The sequence below is a fragment of the Eschrichtius robustus genome, chromosome 8 (genome assembly GCF_028021215.1).
Source record: "Eschrichtius robustus isolate mEscRob2 chromosome 8, mEscRob2.pri, whole genome shotgun sequence".
Taxonomy (NCBI): domain Eukaryota; kingdom Metazoa; phylum Chordata; class Mammalia; order Artiodactyla; family Eschrichtiidae; genus Eschrichtius; species Eschrichtius robustus.
In genome coordinates this window covers 61,150,974-61,178,662 of record NC_090831.1, presented here as the reverse complement: position 1 = coordinate 61,178,662, position 27,689 = coordinate 61,150,974, and the positions used below count along the sequence as shown (strand labels likewise).

Sequence of the window (27,689 nt, the reverse complement as noted above, 5' to 3'; positions counted from 1 at the left end):
ATGTATAGCTGATTCACTTTGTTATAAAGCAGAAACTAACTCACCATTGTAAAGCAATTATACTCCAATAAAGATGTTAAAAAGAAAAAAAAGAATATGGGAACAAGACTGATCTCAACCTGCTCCACAAGGGAAGAGATACAAATGCCAAGGAGAGCCCACCAACACAAAACATGGCCTGTGCACATCAAGCCCAACAACAGATTCTTTTCCCTTTTCACCCCTCACCCATACTAACCTTGACTAAGTGTAGAAAAGTGTGTTTTTATAATGAGAGCAAATAAAATTTAGCCATATTTCTGGCATATTTCTATTTTTTTATGTCATGTAAATAATAATGTGTGAAAATTTAACATAGAGATATATCTTAATACATTCCGTTCAGGTAAATGTAATTAGATCTAGAAAATACCTTCTAGATAATTTAGCTTCTTTTGAGAACATGGATGAATAACAAAAAGAAACCATCAATCATGCTAAAACTTAACAGAATAACCTGGTTTCTATGGGAGCTTCAGAAGCTCTGCTTGTAACCACTTCTTAGAATTGGGTAGCCCTTAACAGTCTGACCCAAATCACCTCAAATGAGTCCTATAACAATCTAATCAAAGGGGGAGAGTTTTATTATTTCTAATTTTTCGTTAAGGGAAGGGAGGTTTTGAAACAATAAGTAGCTTACTTAAGGGCAAATAGTTAGATACTATTGATTAAGAAAAGAAAACAGACAAAATAATTTAAATAAATTAAATAGAACTTATTTTGATGCAGCATGCATCATTCATCTAAACGTTGCACACTCAGAATCACACATTTAATGTTTTTTGAATTTACTAATCTCTTGTATTGTCTTTAAAAATAACTTCAGCAAATAACATTGATTTCTCTCATTAAAATTCACTTATGATGAAATTTGATATTTCTTTTTCAACTGAGAAATATGTATATGAGAGTTTTGCCTACACATTTAATAAAATTGATTATTCAGGGTCAGTAATTTATAGGTCAGTGTCTTCAGACAATATTTTCTAAGGCTTTTTCCATTTCAATAACATTTTCATTTATTTAGAAAATTTTTGAAGTAATGTTAGGATTAGCTCCAGGAACTATGAAGTTTTAGAGAAATGGTCCTCTTCAACATACATGAGACTTCACTCTATTCTTTTTTATATCCCTTCTTCCACGGTTTTCACCCCTTTTTTTTTCTCTAGGCTACATTCTTTATAGTTTCTTTTGCTCTACTACTGAAAAATATTCTCTTCTCCTTCATACATTCTATTATCAAATCTGAGTACACAGTTTTTAATTTCAAATTTGTATTTTTCATTTCTAGAAATTCTATTTATTTTTGCAAATTTGCAATGCCACTTAAAATTGTTTTCCTAATATGTCTATTTATTTGCAAGGTTTAAAAAATCTCTTTAAACATAATACGTGTACTTGCTAAAATCTGCATCTGATACTACTGGTGTCTGAAATCTCTGCAAGTGAGTTTCATTTGTCTGCTGTTTTTGCTGGTTGTCAAATATAATTGCTTGTTTCCTTGTGTGCCTGATTTTCTGTGATATGTGCTGGTCATTGCTGTTGAAAAGTTGAAAAAATAACTGAGGCATAGATAAGCATCACTATTTTTCCAGAGGCATTTGCTTTAGTTGGCAGGTAGCTGAAGCATCACTTTAAACTACATTCATGGCCTGAAATGTCTTGTATAAACCTGGCAGTGCACATTTTGACTATAATTATGTTTGGGCTGGTGTTTGATTTACAAACTCTTAGGGATCAGTTTTGGTTTTATCTTTCTTTATTTCCTCTATTTTCCCAGCAACCAGATAATTTCTCCCGCATTCTAGTGGGAGTGTAAGTGAATGGGTGGGTTTATGTCTGTTCTACCCTTACGTCTTGAGGTCTCAGCTTAACTGATAGAGTCCCCATCTTTGGGGTCTCTACCCCCTTGTTCCCAAAGACAACAAAAATCACCATTCATTTTAACAGCTGTTTCTTCAGGAAAAGAAAACTAACAGAAGCCCACACAATAAAAGTGGATTGGAGTGCTACCTTAATTTTGGTGTCCTTGCTGTCTTCAGTATGTGACCTGGTGATTCCTCACTATTTGGACATGTCTCTGATGCTGTTAAGACAGTTTTTATATTTCATCCAGCAGTTTTAGTTGCCCTCAGAGAGGAAGTTAGACCCAGCAACCTGGCCTACTATTCCTAAAACATGAATCTCTCAGCAGTACTTGATACAGTTCATCATGACCTTCTCCTTGATATACATACTTTCTTCGATTTCTTCTGTGACTTTTCTGCTGCCTTCCCAGTCTAATTTGCTGGTTCCCCCTTGCGCGCCAAACACAAATAATGGAACATCACAGGGCTCAGCTTTTGGAGCGTCTTCTCTTTCTAGATTTAATCCTTTGGACCTCAATCTCTCCCATAGTTTTAAATACCATCAGTATGTTAACCATGTGCTCATTTATATTTCCAGCCTGGACCTCCTCCCTGAACACCAGTCTTACATAAAACTTCCTCCTTGACGTTTCCACTTGAGAGTCTAACAGATACCCCAATTTCAACATGTCCAAAATGGAACTCATAAATTCCTGGCTCACTAAACCTACGTACCCCGCTTCTCTTGAAGCGATTCAAGACTAAAAGACGTAAGGGAAGGTACTATTTTAATTTTTAAAAAAGATAAAGTGTAAATGCAAAGTAGTACAATGACTAGTACTCATCTAGAATATTAATTCAGAAGGCATTTATAAACATGTAGGCTATACCAATTAGTAATTGATGTTGAATTTTCCAAGATGAGTAAGACAAGATTCCTGCTCTGATTTCTCACATTCCATTCCCAGAAAGTGATGGAATGTAAGTTTCATACTTAGAAGTAGTTGTTTAGAGCACTCTGCTAAAAAAGATTCGGAGACTGTATGGCATCAGTGAGACAAAGCACTACAGTCAATTAGCACTATCTTTTACAGTCTGGAATTCTGGAATTCCTGAAATAGTCATCACATACTTACCATATAGTAATTACAAGAAGTATCATGGATAAGGTATGTACTGTGTGTCAGCCATCAAACACATAATTATTTCATTTAGCCTCAAAGTACTTTGAGAGGTGTATAATATTAATGCCCATTTTACAAAAAAATAAATTGAGACTCAGAAAAATTGAGTAATTTGTACCAGGTCACAGTAATTAATAGATGATGGAGTCAGAATTTGAAATCAGGTCAATCTGACTTTAAAACCTCTCCTCTTCACATGAAAAGATGATCAACGTTGCTAATTATTAGAGAAATGCGAATCAAGACTACGATGGGGTATCATCTCACACCAGTCAGACTGGCCATCATGAAAAAGTCTACAAATAATAAATGCTGGAGGGGATGTGGAGAAAAGGGAACCCTCCTACGCTGTTGGTGGGAATGTAAATTGGTGCAGCCACTATGGAGGACAGTATGGAGGTTCCTTAACTAAAACAGAGTTATCATATGATCCAGCAATCCCACTCCTGGGCATATATCTGGAGAGAACTCTAATTCAAAGAGATACACGCACCCCAATGCTCATAGCAGCACTATTTACAATAGCCAAGACATGGAAGCAACCTAAATGTCCATTGACAGATGAATGGATAAAAAAGATGTGGTATCTTGATACAATGGAATATTACTCAGCCATTAAAAAAAATGAAATAATGCCATTTGTAGCAACATGGACGGACCTAGAGATTATCATAATAAGTAAAGTAAGTCACACAAGAAAGACAAATATCATATGAAATCACTTATATGTGGAATCTAAAAAAAATGATACCAATGAACTTATTTACAAAACAGAAACAGACTCACAGGCATAGAAAACAAATTTATGGTTGCCAAAGGAGGAAGAGAGTGGGGAGGGATAAATTAGGAGTTTGGGATTAGCAGATAGAAACTACTATATATAAAATATATAAACAAGCTCCTACTGTATAACACAGGGAACTATATTCAATATTTTATAATAAACCATAATGGAAAAGAATATATATATGAGCACACATATGTATAACTGAATCACTTTGCTGTACACCAAAAACTAACACAGCATTGTAAATCAACTATACTTCAATTAAAAAATAAATACATAAATAACCTCTCCTCTTATCCTCTGTATGAAATTGTCTGACAATGAAGGGCATCTGAAAACTAAGAAAGGAAGTAAATGAATGTCTTATAAGAGTATATGAAAATGCTTTTACATCTTGATAAAAGAATTGTCATACACATTACTTCTTAATGTCAGTGAGGGAAGAAAAGAAACAGTTTTAGTGGTACATTTCATGAGAATAACTAAATTAACCCTGCTCTCCAACATCTCTCTCTTATGGCTTTTAGAGGTATTGATTAAAGTGTGGACACGTTTCCAGAGATAGGTCAACATTTTGGCAGCTTGCTCCCCACCCCTCCACCTCTGCACTCAAACACAAATAAGGGAAGGAGGGAAGCAACATCTCTGTTAGCATTGGGAGGCTGTTCTGGGAGAGAGAAGACACTGATGAGCTTGTGATGCTTGAACACCTTATCCAGGGTTGAACTCCTCTTTCTGTGGTTTCCCTCTCTCTTCCTCCCACCAGCTGTCTATAACAGGAGGAAGTTAAACCCCAGAGAGGTAGCTCCTCCCTTGGGTGCATTTACAAAAGGAAGTGCTGTGACTTTTAAAATTTCTCTTCCAATGTGAGGAATCACTTTCTGTCTGCTTATACTCCTGAGACGACTACAAGATTTCACCCTGGTCCAACTCTCTAGTGAATTTCCACTGACAAATTTCTCATTATTAAAGGTCACCTACTTCACTTCGAAGCAACTTCCTATTATCTGAGCAAGTTATCATACTTTTACTTTGGATATCATTGTTCTCTCCAAAACTACATGAGATTTAGGGACACACGGAACCCAAACGGCTTCTTTCTTCTCCCTAGTTGTGTGTTGGAACTCAGCCAAAGAAGTGTCAACTTCAAATCCCAGAGCCCTTTAAAATTCCCGAATTAGGATGTGCTTTGTCATCATTCCCATGGATGTATGTTCTGGCTTCTAAGAAGCATGCAAGGCGCAGTAACCAAGTAGAACAAAAAGAATATTTTGCTATATATAAATGAATATTTGAATGAGGGCAGTATCTATCCTACACAGGAACAATAGCTTTCTCAGGTAGAAAATACTCCATTTTTCATACTATATATTTTAAGATATTATTCATACTAGTTCATAAGACAGAATTAAGAAATATACTGCTAAAGGATGACATTGTTCTGTAGGATTTAGAAGAAGCAAAGTAATTTTGCTATTTTTCTTTAACAGTTTGCCCTAGCCTGTGGTAACTCAGAATATTTGCAAGGTGTTTTTGAGGATGTTTAGTACTGTCTAGGAAAGAAGAGCAAGAAATTTGTAGGTATAGATGAGTAAAGGTTTAAAAAAACAGTCTACTTTTATTTCAGGGTAAAAACAAATTCATCAAAAATGTTCAACCACATATTAAAGATAATAAAGCAAGAATTATCATATTCTAAGTTCCCATTTGATTTAATTCAATCCATGATCTTTCTTATATGGTTTTACTTATATAAAGTTTTTTTTAAGCACTGCTAAATAGTGTAGAGATGAAAAAAGTATTTGCTACTTTAAAATCTTGAAGACTCAGACTATGGTTAATAGTTGTTATGTATTTACTATTTACAACTTCCTCTCTAAAAATACAGGTATTGCATTCCTTGTCTTAAAATGTAACTTTATACATCTGTTGTGCAGACATCTGGACATTTAGCCTAACTCATCATTTCCTTCTGTATGTCTCAAAACTGTCAGTTATTTCAGCCGAGATTCAGCCCTTGGGAGAACTGAAAAAGTTACATCCTTCTTTTGTCCAGGTTTTATAAACTCTCCTTTACCTTTTTCCCCAGGGTATCAGTAAGTATAAAACTAAGCAGTCTGAACTCCTTCTGGCTCTGGAGAAAGGAGCACAGGAGGACGAGGGGCATATGCTCCATTAACATTTGCTTCTAAAGAGTAAAGAACAAAGCCTTCATCTGAAAGAACAGACATGCACGGTCCACACAGTTATAAAACAAGCACTTTTGGGGGGCAAAGGAAATACAATTTGAATATAAGAAGGAGGGAGCTTGAGCACCAATGAAGAAGATTTGTACTTTCAAAAGACAAGGCTCTCACACTTCATAATTTAAGTTTTTCAGTTCATCAAGGAAAAAACCATGTACTATATGACATAGCAAATAATTAAATACATTAATATTATTTCAAGTCAAGATTTTCAGTGTAAGAGAACAGAAATGCAAATATGAAAAGTTAAGAGCAAAATGCTGGAGAGTGGCATGGACATATATACACTACCAAATGTAAAATAGATACCTAGTGGGAAGCAGCCGCATAGCACAGGAGATCAGCTCGGTGCTTTGTGACCACCTAGAGGGGTGGGATAGGCAGGGTGGGAGGGAGGGAGACGCAAGAGGGAAGAGATATGGGAACATATGTATATGTATAACTGATTCACTTTGTTACAAAGAAGAAAGTAACACACCATTGTAAAGCAATTATACTCCAATAAAGATGTTAAAAACAACAACAACAACAAACACAACTAAGCCCAAGCCCCTTGCCCAGAGATTCTAATTTAAGTGGTTCCGTTTCTAGTCTAGGTATGAATATGTTTTTTAAAGCTTCCAAGGTGATTCTAACGTGCAGCCACAAAGAGTATCACAACACAAGTCAATCATCTAACAAACACTGTGCTCTAGGCTTAAAAGGACAACAATATGAGTATAATATTGATTGTATGAGGAGAGAAAGAGGGTAAGCCCCATTGTATCCTACTGGAGCTTAATTCTCCTTTTCAATAAATTTTTTGACACTTTAACAACCAAATTACTAAATTTAAATTTTCTTTCCTACCAAATATTTGAGGATTTATATATGTCAACAACAATCTAAAATAAATAGATTGGACAGATGGTGATATTAGTATATATTTTATTTAATTAAAAGTTAATTTTATTAAGAGGCTAGAGTAATAACAAAGCCAAGAGACTCAGATCAATGGCCCCCGATCAAAACATTCAGGCTGTGGCACGTCAACTCTGAGAGCTGGGCAAGTTACTTAAACAATATTTGTTTTAGTTTCCTCTTTTGTCAAAGTGCTGTGATAGAAGTCATCACCTGGTTGTTTTAATTAAATATGAAAATGTATAAGAAGCACTTAGAAACACAGAGAAAGAACTCAGTAAATGTTAGGCAGTATTAATATTATTTCATAAAGTGACAGGTTTTCAATGCCTAATAGGACGACTTGTCGTCCTATTATGTCTGGTACTTATCTGGCCTTAATATACTCACAAATAGTTTTGCTTACTATACTTAATTCAAGTGCAGAAGATTAAAACTCTGGAGTCCCATAGGATTTAAAAATGGCAAGAAGACTTCCTGCCACCTGTAGAACATCCTACTTACATTTAAATTTTAGTGAAGTTCAGTGCTCACCCTTCACTCACAAACTTTTGGCAAAACCACTCAGAGTGATATCTTTTAGTTCTCCCTGCTGAAGTTCTTGATCTGTGTATATGCTGAAGTATGCATTTAGAGTCACTAAAAAGACGGTGGGTACTTAGGATCTAAGGAAATATGTATCGTCCTTCCAAGAAGTTCATGTTATACTGTGGCTACGTATTTCTTTACATTGCAATATTCTTATTCATCACCATTTTCATAAAATAGTAATCAACCTCTTTTCTTGACATTAATAATTATATCTATCCTTTTTCGTATCCCAGTTTTCTCCTGATCTTTATCTAGTCTAAAAAATAAGCTATGATGATAACACTGTGCCTATATAACCATTATCTAGCTTTATTCTTAAATTATATGATTGCTTGCACTGTTTCTTTTTAGTAAATTTTTTAAATTATAGATTACTGTTATAAATATGATTTATATGTAACTGCCTGCACTAAATATCTTCTACTCAAACTCATTTGCTTTCTTTGCTTTCTATCAATACTTCTGACTCATGTGGCTTTATGCTTTAAGTGCAGGTCACTCTATTCTTTAACTCTGAGTTATTTTTTTTCCTGAAGCAATATTATCACCATGATGGAGCCCTTAAAATTCTGCATAATGACATATTTTCCCACTATATTTCAAAATTTCTAAAGAAAAAGGGAGTAATGCTAATGAAATCTAATACAATGAAATAAAATTTCTTATTGATTTAACTACCACCTGCACATCTGGTGCATTTTTCTGGGACTTGTCTGTACCGTTTGTTTAACTCATGGTATAAGCACTTCACACTAGAGGACGTATCCCCTTCAGTGCTTCAAACAGCTCGAAGGCACAGAGCTGGCACTGAACATTTGTTTTAAAAAAATGATGCAGCACAAGCTACATACTGCAAAAACCTACAGTTGTGGGGGGTTTTTTTGCATTATCAAGATTTGTGTGAATTTGGAGAGGGGAAAAAATTCAAACACATACTTTAGAAATGCCCATAACACAAAATTACATTTTGGAAAGCATTCTAAGAAATATGAGGCTTCAAATTGTAAGAAAAAGGACAAAGTCAAATTACCTATTAGTGTAAGAGAAGAAAGAACAAATCTGTTTTAGTGATTTTTTTCAAGTCATTTTCTAGGTCCTGGAAAAGAGATTTCAATCTCTAAGGAAAAAACTTTTGACAAATTAATATTTAATTAAGCTGAGAAAGCAACAAAAGAAACTTTAAAGTATAGATAAAATGTATAAATTCTAATAGATTTTGTTTCTTCTAAAAGAACAAGGTAAAAACAATGATGTTTGAAGGAAAAAAGAGTATGAATAAGTTTGACCTACCAAAAAAAATTTCAAATTATATGACATTCACTTGAGGAAAGAAACAATTTTAAAAGCAAAGGATACTGTAATTTTATTATTATAGTTGACAACTATTCATTTAGGAAAAGATTGTTAATATCATGTCTGTATGAGTGGAAGCCTAAAACACAGTCTTTCTGGGTTCCCTATTGTCTATATATCTGACCTGGTGGTGAGGCCTGAAATGTTCATTTTCCAGTATAAGCACCTTATTAAACACAGAGACGATTTTGTTAAAATCGATAAATCAAAATCCACATGACCTGTTTGATATAATCAGAATTCTCTAGCTTTAGTATATATTACATAATACATTTCTACATATACCCAATGATACAAATATATAGGGCATCTTTACAAGATCCTTCATGAAGTATTATTATTATCTCCAGGTAACAATAAGAAAAAATTGAGTTTGTATGAGGATAAGTAAACTTAATTATGCATTTTTTATGCAGAAGGATAATTATTTTAACAACTAATATATTTAAGTATAATTTAAGGAAAAGATGATAATTTTCATAATAATATTATATATAACAAATGAACAGAGAGACCTGACAACGTAATAGTTAAATTTTTTTTTTTTATTTAATTATGTATCAGTCTCTGCCCTAAGTGTTTTCTCAATTGCAATTCATTTAAACCTCACAATGATCTTATGTGGGTTACTCTTTTGTTATTTGTGTCTTACAAATAAGGAAAAATAAGAGAAGGCATAACTTGCTCAATAGTACACAGTAAGTAGTAGAGCCAAAGTCTGACCCTAGGCAGTTTAGCTCCAGGGATCATTCCTTATAATCTACTTACAGAGGTTGTCTGTAATAGTTCTTTGTATATTTTAGATAACAGTCCATTATCTGATGTGTCTTTTGCAAATACTTTCTCCCATCTGGCTTATCTTCTCATCCTCTTGACATTGTCTTTCACAGAGCAGAAGGTTTTCATTTTAATTAAGTCCAGCTTATCAATTTTTTCATGCATCATGCCTTTGTTGTTGTACTTGAAAAGTCATCTCAACACCCAAAATCTTATAGGTTTACTCCTATGTTACCTTCAAAGAGTTTTATCGTTTTGTTTTCTATTTAGGTCTGCGGTCCATTTTGAGTTAACTTTTGTTAACGGCTGTTAGGTCTGTATTCAGAATCATTTTTTTACATGTAGATGTCCAGTTGTTCCAGCACTATTTTTTGAAAACCTCTGCTTCATTGCATTGCCTTTGCTCTTTTGTTGAAGGTCAGTTGACCATAATTATGCGGATCTATTTGGGGGTCTCTAATCTGTTCCATTGATCTATTTGTCTTTCTTTTGTCAATACCACACTCTCTTGACCACTATAGCTTCATAATAAGTCTTGAAGTAGGGTAGTGTTAGTCTTCCAAATTTGTTCTTCTCTGTCAATATTTTGTTGGCTATTCTTTTCTTCTCCTTCAGTTTTCTGTATTGGCTAGTCTTTTGCCTCTCCATATAAACTTTAGAATCAATTTGTCAATATCCACAAAGTAACTTGCTAAGATTTTGATTGGGAATAAATTGAATATATGGAACAAGTTGGAAAGAATTGACATCTTGAGAATATTGAGTCTTCCAATATTCTGGCTTTAAAATCTACGTTTTTCTACCACTATACTTGTTGCTTCTCCAATGGCTTTCAATAATAGTTGGTTTTTAGTTATTAGTATTAATATTAATACTATTACTAGCATCATCATTTCAGGAATATGAGTTTTTTTAAATAGATCTTTATTGGAGTATAATTACTTCACAATACTGTGTTAGTTTCTATTGCACAACAAAGCAAATCAGCCACGTGCATACACATGTCCCCATATCCGCTCCCTCTTGAGCCTCCCTCCCATCCTCCCTATCCCACCCCTCTAGGTCATCGCAAAGCAACCGGCCAATCTCTCTGTGCTAAGCTGCTGCTTCCCACCAGCCAACTATTTTGCATTCGGTAGTATATGTATGTCGATGCTACTCTCACTTCGCCCCAGCTTCACCCTCCCATCCCATGTCCTCAAGTCCAATTCCTATGTCTATCAGTTTATTCCTGCCCTGCAACTAGGTTCATCAGTACCATTTTTTTTTTTTTTTTTTTAGATTCCATATATATGTGTTAACACACGGTATTTGTTTTTCTCTTTCTGACTTACTTCACTCTGAATGACAGACTAGGTCCATCCACCTCACTACAAATAACTCAGTTTTGTTTCTTTTTATGGCTGAGTAATATTCCATTGTATATATGTGCCACATCTTCTTTATCCATTCATCTGTCGATGGACATTTAGGTTGCTTCCATGTCCTGGCTATTGTAAATACTGCTGCAATGAACATTGTGGTACATGTCTCTTTTCGAATTATGGTTTTCTCAGGGCATATACCCAGTAGTGGGATTGCTGGTTCATATGGTAGTTCTATTTTTAGTTTTATAAGGAACCTCCAGACTGTTTTGCATAGTGGTTGTATCAATTTACATTCCCACCAACAGTGCAGGAGGGTTCACTTTTCACCACACCCTTTCTAGCATTTATTGTTTCTATATTTTTTGATAATGGCTATTCTGATTGGGGTGAGGTGATACCTCATTGTAGCTTTGATTTGCATTGCTCTAATAATTAGTGATGTTGAGCATCTTTTCATGTGTCTCTTGGCCATCTGTATGTTTTCCTTGGTGAAATGTCTATTTAGGTCTTCCACCCATTTTTTAACTGGATTGTTTGTTTTTTTGATATTGAGCTCCATGAGCTGTTTGTATATTTTGGAGATTATCCTTTGTCTATAGTTTCATTTGCAAATATTTTCTCCCACTCTGAGAGTTGTCTTTTTGTCTTGTTTATGGTTTCCTTTGCTGTGCAAAAACTTTTAAGTTTAATTAAGTCCCATTTGTTTATTTTTGTTTTTATTTCCATTACTCTAGGAGGCGGGTCAAAAAAGATCTTGCTATGGTTTATGTCAAAGAGTGTTTTTCCTGTGTTTTCCTTTAAGAGTTTTAGAGTGTCTGGTCTTACATTTAAGTCTTTAATCCATTTGGAGTTTATTTTTGTGTATGGTGTTAGGTAGCGTTCTAATTTCTTTCTTTTACATGTAGCTGTCCAGTTTTCCCAGCGCCACTTATTGAAGAGGCTATCTTTTCTCCATTGTATGTTCTTGCCTCCTTTGTCGTAAATTAGGTGCCCATATGTGTGTGGGTTTATCTCTGGGCATTCTATCTTGTACCATCGATCTATATTTCTGCTTTTGTGCCAGTATCATACTCTCTTGATTACTGTAGCTTTGTGGTATAGTTTGAAGTCGGGGAGCCTGATTCCTCCAACTCTGTTTTTCTTTCTCAAGATTGCTTTGGCTATTCGGGGTCTTTCGTGTTTCCATACAAATTGTAAAATGTTTTGTTCTAGTTCTGTGATAAATGCCATTGGTAGTTTGATAGGGATTGCATCGAATCTGTAGATTGCTTTGGGTAGTATAGTCATTTTCACAATGTTGATTCTTCCAATCCAAGAACGTGGTATATTTCTCCATCTGTTTATGTCATCACTGATTTCTTTCATCAATGTTTTATAGTTTTGTAAGTATAAGTCTTTTGTCTCCTTAGGCAGGTTTATTCCTGGGTATTTTATTCTTTTTGTTGCAATGGTAAATGGGAGTGTTTCTTTAATTTCTCTTTCTGATTTTTCCTTGTTGGTGTATAGGAATGCCAGAGATTTCTGTGTATTAATTTTGTATCCTGCAACCTTACCAAATTCATTGATTTGTTCCAATAGTTTTCTGGTGGCAACTTTAGGCTTTTCTATGTATAGTATCATGTCATCAGCAAACAGTGACAGTTTTACTTCTTCTTTTCCAATTTGTATTCCTTTTATTTCTTTTTCTTCTCTGATTGCTGTGCCTAGGACTTCCAAAACTATGTTGAATATGAGTGGCGAGAGTGGACATCCTTGTCTTATTCCTGATGTTAGTGGAAGTGCTTTTAGTTTTTCACCATTAGGTATGATGCTTGCTGTGGGTTTGTCATATATGGCCTTTATTATGTTGAGGTATGCCTATTTTCTGGAGAGTTTTTATCATAAGTGCGTGTTGTAATTTTGTCAAAAGCTTTTTCTGCATCTATTGAGATGATCATATGGTTTTGATTCCTTAATTTGTTAATGTGGTGTATCACACTGACTGATTTGTGTAAATTGAAGAATTCTTGCATCCCTGGGATAAATCCCACTTGATCATGGTGTATGATCCTTTTAATGTGCTGTTGGATTCCGTTTGCTAGTATTTTGTTCAGGATTTTTGCATCTATGTTCATCGGTGATGTAGGTCTATAATTTTCTTTTTTGTGTGATATATTTTCCTGGTTTTGGTATCAGGGTGAAGGTGGCTTCACAGAATGAATATGGGAGTGTATCTCCCTCTGCATTTTTTGGAAGAGTTTGAGAAGGATAGGTGTTAGCTCTTCTCTAATGATTGAATTCACCTCTGATGCCATCATCCTGGACTTTTGCTTGTTGGAAGATTTTTAATTATGGTTTCAATTTCATTACCTGTGATAGGTCTGTTTATATTTTCTAATTCTTCCTGGTTCAGTCTTGGAAAATTGTCACTTTCCAAGAATCTGTCCATTTCTTCGTGGTTGTCCATTTTATTGGCATATAGTTGTTTGTAGTAGTCTCTTATAATCTTTTGTATTTCTGCAGTGTCAGTTGTGATTGCTCCTTTTTCATTTCTAATTTTATTGATTTGCATCCTCTCCTTTTTTTTCTTGATGAATCTGGCTAAGGATTTATCAATTTTTTTTACCTTCTCAAATAACAAACTTTTAGTTTTATTGATCTTTGCTATTGTTTTCTTCATTTCCATTTCATTTATTTCTGCTCTGATCTTTATTATTTCTTTCCTTCTTCTGACTTTGGGTTTTCTTTGTTCTTATTTCTCTGGCTGTTTTAGGTGTAGGGTTAGATAGTTTATTTGAGATTTTTCTTGGTTTTTGAGGTGAGATTGAATTGCTATAAACTTCCCTCTTAGAACTGTTTTTGCTGCGTCCCATAGGTTTTGGGTCTCCGTGTTTTCATTGTTATTTGTTTCTATGTATCTTTTTATTTCTTCTTTGATTTCTTCAGTGTTCTCTTGGTTATTTAATAGTGCACTGTTTAGCCTCCATGTATTTGTGTTTTTTACAGTTTTTTTCCTGTAATTGATTTCCAATCTCATAGCGTTGTGGTCAGAAAAGATGCTTAATATGATTTCAATTTTCTTAAATTTTCCAAGGTTTGATTTGTTATGCAAGATGTGCTCTATCCAGGAGAATGTTCCATGAGCACTTGAGAAGAAAGTGTATTCTGTCACTTTTGGGTGGAATGTTCTATAAATATCAATTAGATCTATCTGGTCTATTGTGCCATTTAAAGCTTGTGTTTCCTTATTTATCTTCTGCTTGGATGATCTGTCCATTGGTGTAAGTGGGGTGTTAAAGTTCCCTACTATTATTGTGTTACTGTCGATTTCTCCTTTCATGGTTGTTAGCATTTCCCTTATGCAGTGAGGTTCTCCTATGTTGGGTGCATAAACATTTATAATTGTTATATCTTCTTCTTGGATTGATCCCTTGATCATTATGTAGTGTCCTTCCTTATCTCTTGTAACAGTTTTTATTTTAAAGTCTATTTTATCTGATATGAGAATTGCTACTCCAGCTTCCTTTTGATTTCCATTGGCATGGAATATCTTTTTCCATCCCTTCATTTTCAATCTGCATGTGTCCCTAGGTCTGAAGTGGGTCCCTTGTAGACAGCATATATTTGGGTCTTGTTTTTGTATCCATTCAGCCAGTCTGTGTCTTTTGGTTGGGGCACTTAATCCATTTACATTCAACGTTATTATCAATATGTATGTTCCTATTACTAGTTTCTTAACTGTTTTGGGTTTGGTTTCGTGGGTCTTTTTCTTCTCTTGTGTTTCCCACTTCGGAAAGTTTCTTTAGCATTTGTTGTAAAGCTGGTTTGGTGGTGCTGAATTCTCTTAGCTTTTGTTTTTCTGAAAAGCTTTTGACTTTTCCATTGAATTTGAATGAGATCCTTGCTGGGTAGAGTAATCTTGGTTGTAGGTTTTTCTCTTTCATCACTTTAAGTATATCCTGCCACCCCCTTCTGGCCTGCAGAGTTTCCACAGAAAAATCAGCTGATACCCTATGGGGATTCCTTTGTATGTTATTTTTTGTTTTTCCCTTGCTGCTTTTAATATTTTTTTCTTTGAATTTAATTTTTGTTTGTTTGATTAATATGTGTCTTGGTGTGTTTTTCCTAGGGTTTATCCTGTATTGACTCTCTGTGCTTCCTAGACTTGGGTGACTATTCCTTTTCCCATGTTAGGGAAGTTTTCAACTATAATCTCTTCAAATATTTTCTCATACCCTTTCTTTTTCTCTTCTTCTGGGACCCCTATAATTCGAATGTTGGTGTGTTTAGTGTTGTCCCAGAGGTCTCTGAGATTGTATTCAATTCTTTTCAGTCTATTTTTCTTTATTCTGTTCCTCGGCAGTTATTTCCATCATTTTGTCTTCCAGCTCACTTATTCGTTCTTCTGCCTCAGTAATTCTGTTATTGATTCCTTCTACTGTATTTTTCATTTCAGTTATTATGTTGTTCATCTCTGTTTGTTTGTTCTTTAGTTCTTCTAGATCATTGTTAAACATTTCTTGTATTTTATTAACCCATGCCTCCATTCTATTTCTGAGATTCTGGATCATCTTCACTATCATTACTCTGAATTCTTTTTCAGGTAGATTGCCTATTTCCTCTTCATTTATTTGGTCTTGTAGGTTTTTACCTTGCTCCTTCATCTGTGACACATTTTTTTGCCGTCTCATTTTTTTTTTTTTTTTAAATGAATGGGATTGTGTTCCTGTCTTACTGGTTGTTTGGCCTGAGGCTTCCACACTGAGGTTTGTAGGCTATTGTGTAGAGTTGGGTTTGGTGCTGAGATGAGGAATGCCGTGAGACCTCACTCCAATGAATATTCCCTGGGGTCTGAAGGAATATGAGTTTTTAACATAATTCCATTTGGTTTTTATGTAACCACTTTGAGAAAGGTTAATCAGCATATTCATAAGTTTGGAAATTTAAGAACTAATGCCCATGAGAAGGACAAAGTTTCTTTTGTGAATTTTAAGAATTCACTCCAAAATCATCTTTGCACTTCCCCTATCATTATTGTAGTTAATTGTTAATGTCTTTTACCCATAATAAAATGAACAACTGGTGTTCAGATATGTTATTATCCAAGCTACCTCTGATGCCTAATATAGGGTTCATATAAGATAGATGGTTATTAAATATTTGTTGCAAAAGTTAATGCATGAATGAGTGGATGCATGAATGAAAAGATTATAATCATAGAAAGAAGTCTCTAAATTAGTTAATGATTCTTGCTGGAATTTTCACTTAAGAGTATTTTCCTAGTACTTCACCATGCTTAGTCTCTTTTATTGTATATTTTAATATTATGACACTAAATTCAGTCACAATTACACTTGTTTAATAAGTGAAAGAGGATAGATTCCACTTGATTTGGCCTTTTGTGGTCTAAAATGGCTTTGCTCAAAGATCTTATTTGCTAATGCATCATATGCCTTTAGTAACAGAAACTTTTTCAAATTCTCCTTTTGAGCAAAAATATTTGGCACAAACGAGACAAATTTGCGTGGAATCACAAAAAACCCTGAACAGCCAAAACAATATTAAGAAAGAAGAACAAAGCTGGAGGTATCACACACCATGATTTCAAACTACACTACAAAGGTACAGTCATCTAAACAGTATGGTACTGGCACAAAAAGAGATACACAGATCAATGGAAGAGAATAGAGATCCCACAAATGAACCCACACTTATATGGGCAATTAGTCTACAACAAAGAAGGCAAGATTATACAATGGGGAAAAGATAGCCTCTTCAATAGATGGTGCTGGGAAAAATGGACAGCTATATGCAGAAGAATCAAACTGAACTACTCTCACACACCATGAACAAAAATAAATTCCAAATGGATTACAGACTTAAATGTAAGACCTGAAACCATAAAAATTCTAGAAAACATAGGCAATACTATCTTTGACATCAGTCTTAGTAAAAAATTTTTTTGAATGTGTCTCCTCAGTCAAGGGAAACAAAAACAAAAATAAATAAATGGGACTACATCCAACTAAAAAGCTTTTGCACAGCAGAAGAAACTATCAACAAAATGAAAAGGCCACCAATGAATGGAAGAAGATATTTACAAATGATATATTTGATAAGGTGTTAATATCCAAAATACACAAAGAAGTCATAGAAACTCAACATCAAAAAAACAAGCAAACTGATTTTAAAATTGGCAGAATATTGTAATAAACATTTTCCAGAGAAGACATATAGATGTTCAACAGGGACATGAAAAGATGTTCAACATCACTAATCATTAGGAAAATGCAAATCAAAACCACAATGAGATATCATCTCATACCAGTCAGAATGCCTATTATCAAAAATACAACAAATAACGAGTGTTATCTAAGATGTGAAAAAAGAGGAACCCTTGTGCATGGTTGGCGGGAATGTAAATTGGTACAGCCAATATGGAAAACAACATGGAGATTCCTCAAAAAATTAAAAATAAAAATACCATACAATCCAGCAATTCCACACCTGGGTTCTTATCCGAAGAAAACAAAAACAGTACTTAGAAAAGATATATGCGTCCCTATGTTCATTGCAACATAATTTACAATAGCCAAGAAATGGAAGAAACTTAAACACTCATCAGTAGATGAATGGATAAAGAAGAGGTGGTATATATGTACACAATGGAATATTACTCAGCCATAAAAAAACGAATGAAATCTTGCAATTTGTGACAACACGGATGGACCTAAAAGGTATTATACTAAGTGAAATAAGTCAGACAGAGAAAGGCAAATACTGTATTATTTCACTTATATGTGAAATGTAAACAAAACAAAACAAATGAACAAACATAACAAAACAGAAACAGAGTTATAGATACAGAGAACAAACAGGTGGTTGTGAGGGGATGGGGGTGGTGGGGAGGAAAGAAGTAGGTGAAGGAGATTTAGAGGTACAAACTTCCAGATTCATATAAATGAGCCATGGGTATGAAATGTACAGGGTGGGGAATATAGTCTATAACTATGTTATATATTTGCACAGTGAGATATCATTTTTTTCCAACTAGCTTTCCATCACAAGTCAAAAGTCTTTGAACTTATGAGTAAGCTTCATAGCCTGAAAGTGGTGAGTGTTTTTCCAGAAGGTTTTCAGATTTTTTTAATGCCTGCCTTTACTGGATTTGGTTCAAAATTTTCTAATGGGAAGTATACTTTAAACAGCCTTGATTCCATGTTTTTAATATATTATTTTACTTTATTGCTATTCCCTGAGAGCACTTACAATCAGCATATTTTTTAAAGTTTTATATTTGGTAATATTCTGTTGGTTCTTTGTTTCCTGTTATAATGGGCTTTCAAATATTAAGCAAATTTGCAGATTTTCCAATCAAACACATCTGTATAGGACAGTATGATATTAGAAGGTTCCTGAAATTAAGTAATAGAATGTAAATGCTTTCTGCATTACCCATTTGCTGCATAGAAAGTGAGGAAAATTGCCAATGGGTTTATTTTAGGGAGAAAACTACTATTTTGAAATAAAATACCAAGTTTACCACATCAACCCTATTTTATTCTTAATCATGTTCAATTTGGGAGTATCCTCTTACATTTATATATAAGGAACTGACCTATTATTTTCAAGGACAAAGGTTATCACACACAAAATAAATAACTTTTTCTAGTTTATCTGTTCACTCCAAATTTTTTAATGAATTAACACTTTTTATACTTTCATTAAATGTACATGTTTAAAGTGCTTAACAAAATAATGCCATGTTTAAAGTTTAACTGCCTTAAGCATAACGCTGTCCGTGCTACTCCTATTTCCTTCATCCTTGCTTGGGAAGGATATTTGGTCACACATACTCCTACACACATAGCTCAGTTACTCACCCCGATCTCAGAGCTCTTCTTTCCATCTCCCATCTATTTTTTGTTATTATTCCAGGTTTCTTCCTCTTCCTTCCTTCCTCCCCACCCACTCAACCCAACTACCCACTGAAATCCTGAGTTCTGCTCTTCAGTAGTTTTTCCAAATTAGCACTTTCCTCCGTTTCCCTTCAGCAATATTTTGCATGCCTAATTCCTCCTTAGAGACCACTTGTTCATCTTAGCTCTACAATCGTTCTCCAATTTCTGCTTATCCCAAGAGAGATTTAGACAGCTCCATGCTCTTCCATTTTCCATTCCATAACAAAACATTTCTTTGGAAGGTGTGGCCAAGAATCCCCAAAAGCAATTTCAGCGAACCAGTACCGTAAGAAGGCTTTGTAGCAGATGAGAAGTTCTGGAAAGCTGTGGTCACACTAAAGTGCATTATGGCTAATGCCTAGCTGATTGCATTTTCATTTGTAAATATGGCAATACTGCCAAGAACATGAATCAGGCTTACATATGACAGCAGGTTACCTAGGATTCCATGCTGTTACAAAGCTCTTCTGAAAGACCCTTCATAATTGGGGTGTGAAGTGATGCTATAGTCAGCACTTTCTAAATGGTTTTAAAAATAAATTAGATACAAGGGGTGTGAAAAATGTACCTCTAGTAATTTCACTTTTATTCAACAATGACTTCAGATTGTTTCCATTTAAATTACAAACTGAACTTTCATTATTAATCTTTAGATGCTGTAAAATAAACTAAGTTATTCATTTAGTCACTCGTTCAATCAATATTTACTGAATACCAACGATGAGGCAAACACAGTTCAACATAAGCTGAGTATCAGTAAAGCCTTGGTTTGCAACTTACCATGAGCCATACGATGAAACCAGTAGTAACCAAAGTCAACTCCCAAGAAAGTTAAATACCAAGTCCATGGAGAATCCCAAGGCAAACTGATGAGCCTGTAGTTCTCCCAGATATAAATGTAACTGGTCAGTTCAATGCTCCTGAAAAACAAACTGGAAAGATAAAATGTATAAGCGATGACTATACTATATTTTAGATGCAAAATTATGCTAAAACATTTTAGATAATATTTTAAAATTAATATGTTCATACATAAAAATAAAATCCTTTCCCCCTTTCTCTTGGTTTCTTACTGCTCTATCATACCTTTGAAGAGGCTCAATTTCCTTGGTATCAATATGATTTACATGATGTTTTCTTTTGTTTCATAGGTATCATGGATGCCAACTATTCCCCTATTTCATGGAATTTAGGAAGTTCCCTTTATATGTCCCTTAAAAATACTTTTCATGGAAACCATATAACATAAAAATGACAAAACTATGACTTATTTTCCGTGACTGTCATTTCTAAATCTTAGTAAAGAACACAAGAAGGGTGCTTTTTAAAGGAAATGTAAAAAGTAGAAAATTATAAATAGCATATTTTTTAAAGGGACTGCAAAATGACTACTGCCTTAAAATATATTAATCCCATAAAGTTTGCCTTTAGATTAAAGTTGCTTCTGACTAACTCTATTCTCTCTCTTCCTGTCTAGTCCCTCCTCTCTTTCACACACACACTCTATGCTTTCTAGATATTATTCTTAAGACTACAAATTGGATTCTCATAGCATATCAGTATTTCTTATGGTAATATAAACTATGGATCTCAAAATATAAGGGAATAATTTTTCCCTAGAAATAAACAATTGTTTTTAAAACCCAGACAGCATATCTCTTACCACATATTCTACCAAGCTTCTGTAAATTCTTATTTAAAGAAATTTCAAAAATATACATAATATACTTCAATTTTATAAAGAGTAGTATTTTTCCTTTTAAATTTCCTGTGATCAAATTTAGGATCAGACTCAAGATAATCATTCCTTTTATCACTTTTATAGATATGATTGAACTGACTTTTTCATTAATATTTATCACTCATATGTAAAATGAATTATTCTACCTAATAAAGATTTATTTATAAACCATGAACAAGTGAGAAATTTCTGAAATATTCTAATGTTAAATAAAAGTCAAAGAAGCAGCTCATCAGTTTATTGTTAAAATTCATTATTTTACTAGTATTTCCCTTTACATAGTCAGCGCCTATGAATTAGCATGTTACTGGTTTTGTTGGAGACCCAGATGTTTACTTTTAATCTAATGTTGACGTTAGTTATGATATGACTTTAACTGTGATTTAATAACTTTAAAATTGTCTCACATTTTGAATCCTTCAAGTAATTATTTAATCAGTAACATAAAACACTAGGCTTCTTCACAACAGCATTAATATAAATAACTAATAGAAATGCCAAATGCCTACACTTTGAAAAAGGATTACACATCACCAGATCTTAAAACTCAGTTTTCAATTTAAGATTACTCTAGGTTTGTAAATTGGTCCCCATACACGGGGGGGGTAAGAAGAAACTAAAGAAAGAGACAGAACACTCCAGACTGGGAAGTGGCAGTTTTAACAAACAAGGAACTTAGAGAGGTTTGTCTTCGGTGGCTGCAAGACATGTAAATCTCCATACTCTCACTCCAGAATGTTAAAATTTTCTAGAAAGGTCTTAACTGGGTTCAAGTCACTTATTCAGTCCAGATGGTCTCAACAACACCTTACTCTCTCAAGGCTGCGTCCTTGAAACAGCTGTTAGCATGGGATTGTAGGTGTAACTTACATTCCATGGACAGGGGAGAGAGTAAGGGAAAGGGGAAGGGTAAGTGAAGTCCAGCTTATAGGTCAACCAGGGTCGCATCCTCTCCATGACCTCCTTGAACAATTATATGGTTGGAAAGAGCAATTTTGTCCTTAAGTGTGAGTCCTTGATCCAAGGAGACTACCTACCCAGCACCCCTGTCACAACTCAGGCAATGCCCTGGATACTCCAGAATCCCCTGTCAAGTGGCCCTGAGGCTGCTTTCAGTACTGCATGGGCCTCTTTCCTGGTCCAGGCCTCCAGAGGGTCCACCTATGCAGGTGTGTAAAGTCCTCAACATGACAAGGTAGACAAAAGTGGCTTCTTTGGATGTGTAGACAGAGCTGGGACAAGCAGACTGGGGTGTGCACACACAGGTGTGTGAGGTCCCTCATGAGACAGGACAGGCCATGGGCCAGGGGCTCTCACACTGTTCTGGAACTCTGAGGAATCCAAGAACTTGAAATTTGAAATGTGTCTTCCAATTTGTCATCCAGGTTATTTATCAGGGTAGGGGGAATAGAACGAATTTTATTTTAAAGCATGTTAGCTTGGTTGGTAATTCTTATACATCTAGACTAAGGCTTCTTAACAGTGTCATTATTGCCATTTGGACAAGATAATTCTCTGTTGTAGGGGTGTGTCCTGTGAAAACTATTACCCAAATTATGAAACCTTATAATTGCTCCTTAATACTCATTAGTAGAGGATTAACCACATAAAATTCAAGTTTTAGGGAAAAAAATGGTGAATAATATCAATTTTATATGGTCTAACTTAATTTTTCTAAAACAGAAATTCTAAAGTTTGACACTGTTGCTATTTGGGCCAGATGATTCTTTGCCGTGCGGGCCTGTCCTGTGCATTGTAGGATGTTTAGCAGCATCCCTGGCCTCTCCCCACTAGATGCCAGTAGCACAGCCCTCCACCCCAGGTGTGACAACAAAATGTCCAAATGCCTCCCGGGGGCAAAACTGCCCCAGCTGATAACCCTAAAAAAGACTGATCTAGAAAGAAAACCTTAAAACTTAGGAAAATGGAATAGAAAGTTTAAATAATCTACAGGGTTTTTTTAATCCGCTTTACTACATGGTGTCAAAGCAGGTCAATTCATGGATTCATTCAATCATTCAAAAAATTCATAGTAAGTGCCTACTAGGTGCCAGGCACAGCACAAGAAAGGGAGGACACATTGGTGAAGAGGGCAAATACAGCCACCTGCCTCATCAATGTCCCACCAGTTCAGTATCTCTTTTTAAAGTTGCTGTCTTTCTTGTCAGTTTTCTAGTGACAATTGAATAGGCTTTCAGATACCAAAACTTCAATAATAGAAAGAGGGTCCCTGGAAAACTTCCATGTGTAAAACAAAAAGAACCTGCATGTAATTGAAATACTTTATTTCCTGTACAGGTGCCAGGTCTTGAGCAGACACCCAATTTATTATTCTGTCAACTTACTTATTAGGGTTGACACAAATCGAGCTGAAATATGCCTGACATACTACAGTCAAGGCTTTTTCTTTTTTTTTTCACACCTTAGCACGAAGCCAAACTTTCCTCAAGGTGAAGGGAAAGAGCGGAGAAGCTGTGGGAATTGAATTCCCGGTTCTCTATCAGCAAGATGAATATGATCCTCTTCCATCATAAATGGGAAAAAACAGCTATGGAGTGCCCACAACTAAAAACAATTCGGCAAGAGATACACCTGGGAAATGATTATCAAGCTCTGGAAAGCCCTTGATTGCAGGAAATAGCACCTATATTTTCAAAAATGTTCCCACCAGACCTTGAATCATAAAACTAACCCTCTTCCTCTTTCTCTTCCCAATTCCTTCATTCTCTCCCAGCCCCCAATCCCAGCATATGACTCTGCACTCTGGAATTCAAACGATAACTCTAACCCCTTTCCTGTGGAAAGAGACATATGTAATATGCATATATAGTGAGCTTACTTTATCATGTGGAGATGGAAATTAGGTAGCACAGGGGCTTTGAATAACCAAATGCTAGATTCCTTTTATTCATTAAGTTTGAATGCAAGACCGAGAAAATAATCTAAATATAAGGAGGCATTAGACTCCTCTAATTAACAACCTGTATGTGTAGAGACTCCCCTCCCATTTTGTCCTACATTCTTTATAAATACCCGCCAAATAGCTAATTCTCTTGGGTCTGAAGTATATCTTCTGGCAAATGAATGACAGTTAATTTTTCATGTGTTTTATGTAACCTTTTCTGTCCACACTAGAAATTTGTCCTGTCAGACTGGTGGTTGCCAAGGGGCAGGGGGTTGGGGGAGGGATGGAGCGGGAGACTGGGGTTAGCAGATGTGAGCTTTTATATATAGAATGGACAAACAACAAGGTCCTACTGCATAGCACAGAGAACTATATTCAATATCCTATGATAAAGGAAAAGAATATTTTAAAAAAGAATGTATATATGTGCGTGTGTGTGTGTGTGTATATATATGTATAACTGAATCACTTTGCTGTACAGCAGTAATTAACACAACACCGTAAATCAACTACACTTCAATAAAACTAAAATCTGTCCTGTCAATGTTTAGTGACTGTGAAATCTGGTAAGATACCAAAATAGTATTCCAGTACTGATGCTGGATTTTTAAAAATATAAAGTTACTTTATAATGTTGAAATTGTTCAATAATCCATAAATGATAATAAATATTATTTGAGGATTGAGAATTACAAAGCTAATTTGTTATCAAAGTCCTCTGAGTTTGAATGTTTCCATCATCAAAAGTAGAGAAAGGTAACACTGGACAGACAGGTCGTTCACCATCTCACTATCTCCCAGCTAATTTGACATGAGAGCATTAGGCTGAACGGGCCCTAAAATTATCCAGCTCTCAAATACTCTCACGCTCTAATCATTAATCAAGCAAATGAAATTTGATGTAAGGCTCTCATCGCAAACTGTTAAAATTTCAAAGCAACTTTCCGAGTAAGTTGAATTACGTACTCAGTGTTCACAGACATCTGCCAACTTGTACTATTTTATAACTGTCATTAGAGAAATTTGGCCAGATTATGCAAAATTGAAAAAAATAAAGTAGACTTTTTATTTCTAACAATCTTGTCATAAATTAGAAAATAAACCAATATTTAAATGAGATCATTTGAAATGCCCTTACAAGTTTCACGAAGTTATAAATAAATTAGTATATATATAACTATATGTTATATATATAACTATATATATATTGATTTTTCTGAGAAATTGTGTTGTTTATTTCAAAATCTCTTATACCTGGCCCAGGAACTTGCACTCTCTATCTGTAAAGCTACTGCCACTTTTGCTCCATCTAGTGGAATATTGATTTTTGCTCAGTAATAACAAAATACATAACACAAGCTCTACCTTCTGCAGGCAGACATTTGTACTACTATTTCCTACTGTCAAATGACATTTATGAAACAATCATTTAATTTAATTTCTTTTTAAAACAACCACAAAACCATAGACTTTTGTAAACACAATGTGGTGGATTTGGAAGAAGTAAATGTGCTACATTTTTTACTTTGCAAGAAGTAAATTACTTCAAGTAATTCAATTACTCTACTGAATAAGCACGCAAAGCCAGACTAATAAGTGCAAGGAAGCTTGCATTCATTTGGGAAGGATAGTCTAAGAGCTAGCTCTGAAGTCACACCATTAAAAACAAAGACAAAGTCTATTTATAAGGTTTCTAAGGTAGAAGTTAAGGGGACATGTAAAAGTTAAGGGGGCATTCTTCTCTAGCAAAAATAATTAACAAACCAGCAGATTTTTTGGATATATTTTGTTCGCATGGGGTGTTCATTTCATAATTTTCTAAGTTAATAAAACTATATTAATATTCATAATAAAATACCATTATTAACATTACATAAATGAATTTATCTCTTACTTAAGACAATGAATAACTGTTGACTAAAGTCATCATCCCAAATGACAGGTACTTGTTTGTCAGAACTCCACGTTGCCAAAAACAGTATTGCCTCTGCTACTAAAGTCTAGTGTAAAAATGCAGTACACAATTTTCCTTTATTCTCTAGTCCCACCCCAAGGAGTTAAAAGTATCTCAAAGAAGTTTAATTTCCTCCTCTTTAAATTTTTTTTTTTTTTTTTTTTTTTTTTTTTGATGAATTGAAACTTTCTTGTCAGGAGTGGAAAATTCCATGGCAGCCATGGCCAGTAAAACTGTAGATACCTTTGGTCCAACATTGCAGACCCAGCTCCATAGTAAAAATTGGCAGTGACCCATGTGTATTAAAAGTAGAGTGTCCCCAACTCATCTGAAAATTTACCTACTTAAATTATCCCTCCAACCTATTGCAATTTGATTTATAATCTGCTGTTTCAGCAGAATAAATGAACCCATTAAAAACAAACATACTGTAGATATTTGTATCGGGAATAAAATTTCTCTGGGGAGGATGCAATTTATGGAAGCAGAAACACTGGAAGGAAGTAACAAATTGAAGTCCCGATTTTCTAATGAAGGATTGGAAATTGAGTTCTGCTTCAACAAGCAAGAAAAAAAAAGACGTAATTATTTTTCACTCATTAGCATTTCAGTCAGTAGCAGGATATTTCACAAGTTTCAGATAGATTTTTAAAAATTGATTCAGTCAATATTTTGTTAAGTCTAATTTTTTATAGTCACAAATGCAAGTAATTGATAGAAAGGCAGATTATCCGCATATGATACACTGCATTTAACTACGATAAATACACATATCTGTCTATAATTTCAGGACTAGATTCTGACTAGGAAGTCTGCCTACTGGATTCCAGAAGAGCAAAACAGATGCAGGCCTGCCCAGAATCTGGTTCTTAGGACAGATGGACTTTTATTACATATCATGGTCTGTCCGACAGGCTTGTAAACAAGGTACAATCTTGTCTACGATGAGTTTCCCTTACATAAAGATTTGAAAATTGTCCCTACGATTTTCCCTTACATAAAGATTTGAAATGATACACATATATCTTTTCCATCAATATGGTAAGTATGCTACCAATCTTCAAGGTACTTTGACTTTTATGTAATAACGAAATTGAGATCCTCAAATAAACATTGTTTTTCCTCAAAGTCTCCACACAGCATTTCCATTACATGAATGGCAAAGTGGAAAAACATGTTCATGGCTGCACTTTGATTTCCCCAACTCCTTTTTTCAGAGGCCACATGACTATTTCAAATTATTATCCAAAGTATAATTCCTCACAAAGGGATTAACAAATGGTATATTACCATTTTTCTTACAATCATGTATTTTAAGGACGTGGCAAGCCCCTGTTGTTGGTACAGAAAGTGAAATTAGTCCCTCAGAGAGGGTATGATCAATGCCGTGTTAATCTAACCTTCAGCTGTTAACGATTTGCAGGAGGATTCCCCTTGATGCTGTGGCTTCAACTGAAATATTGTTCTAAGAGTTTCTGTCAAGTCGCCCTTCTCGTCTTGTGCTGAAAGGGGATTGAGGGGAGTGCATCCTGAGGATCAGCTTTCCTTCTCTGCTTATATCTATGAATTTTTTTAATAGCAACAAAGTAAATGAAAATATTTTAAAATTTTATTTTCAAATAATTTGCTTTGCCGAGATCTTTCAGATAAGACAGTGAAAGATAAAATTCTTTATAAAACTTACAAAGTTATCCACATTTCATAATTTAGGATTGTGAACAGAAAAGAAGCAAGATGCTGTTCTCATTCAAAATACAACTATAGAAAAATATGCTCCAAATTCAAGTTCACAACCTTTTCCCTTTCTTTCAAAGGGCACCAGAGTTCACAGCTTGTGTTAGCTTAAGGAGTGTTATGAGTAGTGGGATGTGAAGAAAAGGAACTGCAGGCTTATCCCTGAAGGACTGGTTTGTTTTGGTTTCTCTCTCTCTCTCTCTCTCTCTCTCTCTCTCTCCCGCCATTTCCCTTATATTTGGGGGTTTCTTTTTTAGCAGAAATATGTTTACTCATTGGGTCTCCTGTTAGAACTCTGTACCTTTTTTTTTCTTTTAATCACAA

At 34.7% G+C, this 27,689-nt stretch overlaps 1 protein-coding gene across 1 annotated transcript in view; it reads right to left on the bottom strand.

Moving 5' to 3' along the window:
- Nucleotides 1–27,689, bottom strand: part of AGMO (alkylglycerol monooxygenase) — a 384,717-nt gene that overhangs the window by 299,999 nt on the left and 57,029 nt on the right. Inside the window, exon 4 of the mRNA XM_068549962.1 lies at nt 19,812–19,963. Coding sequence (XP_068406063.1) covers nt 19,812–19,963 — 152 coding nt within the window. The remainder of the gene's footprint in view (nt 1–19,811; nt 19,964–27,689) is intronic.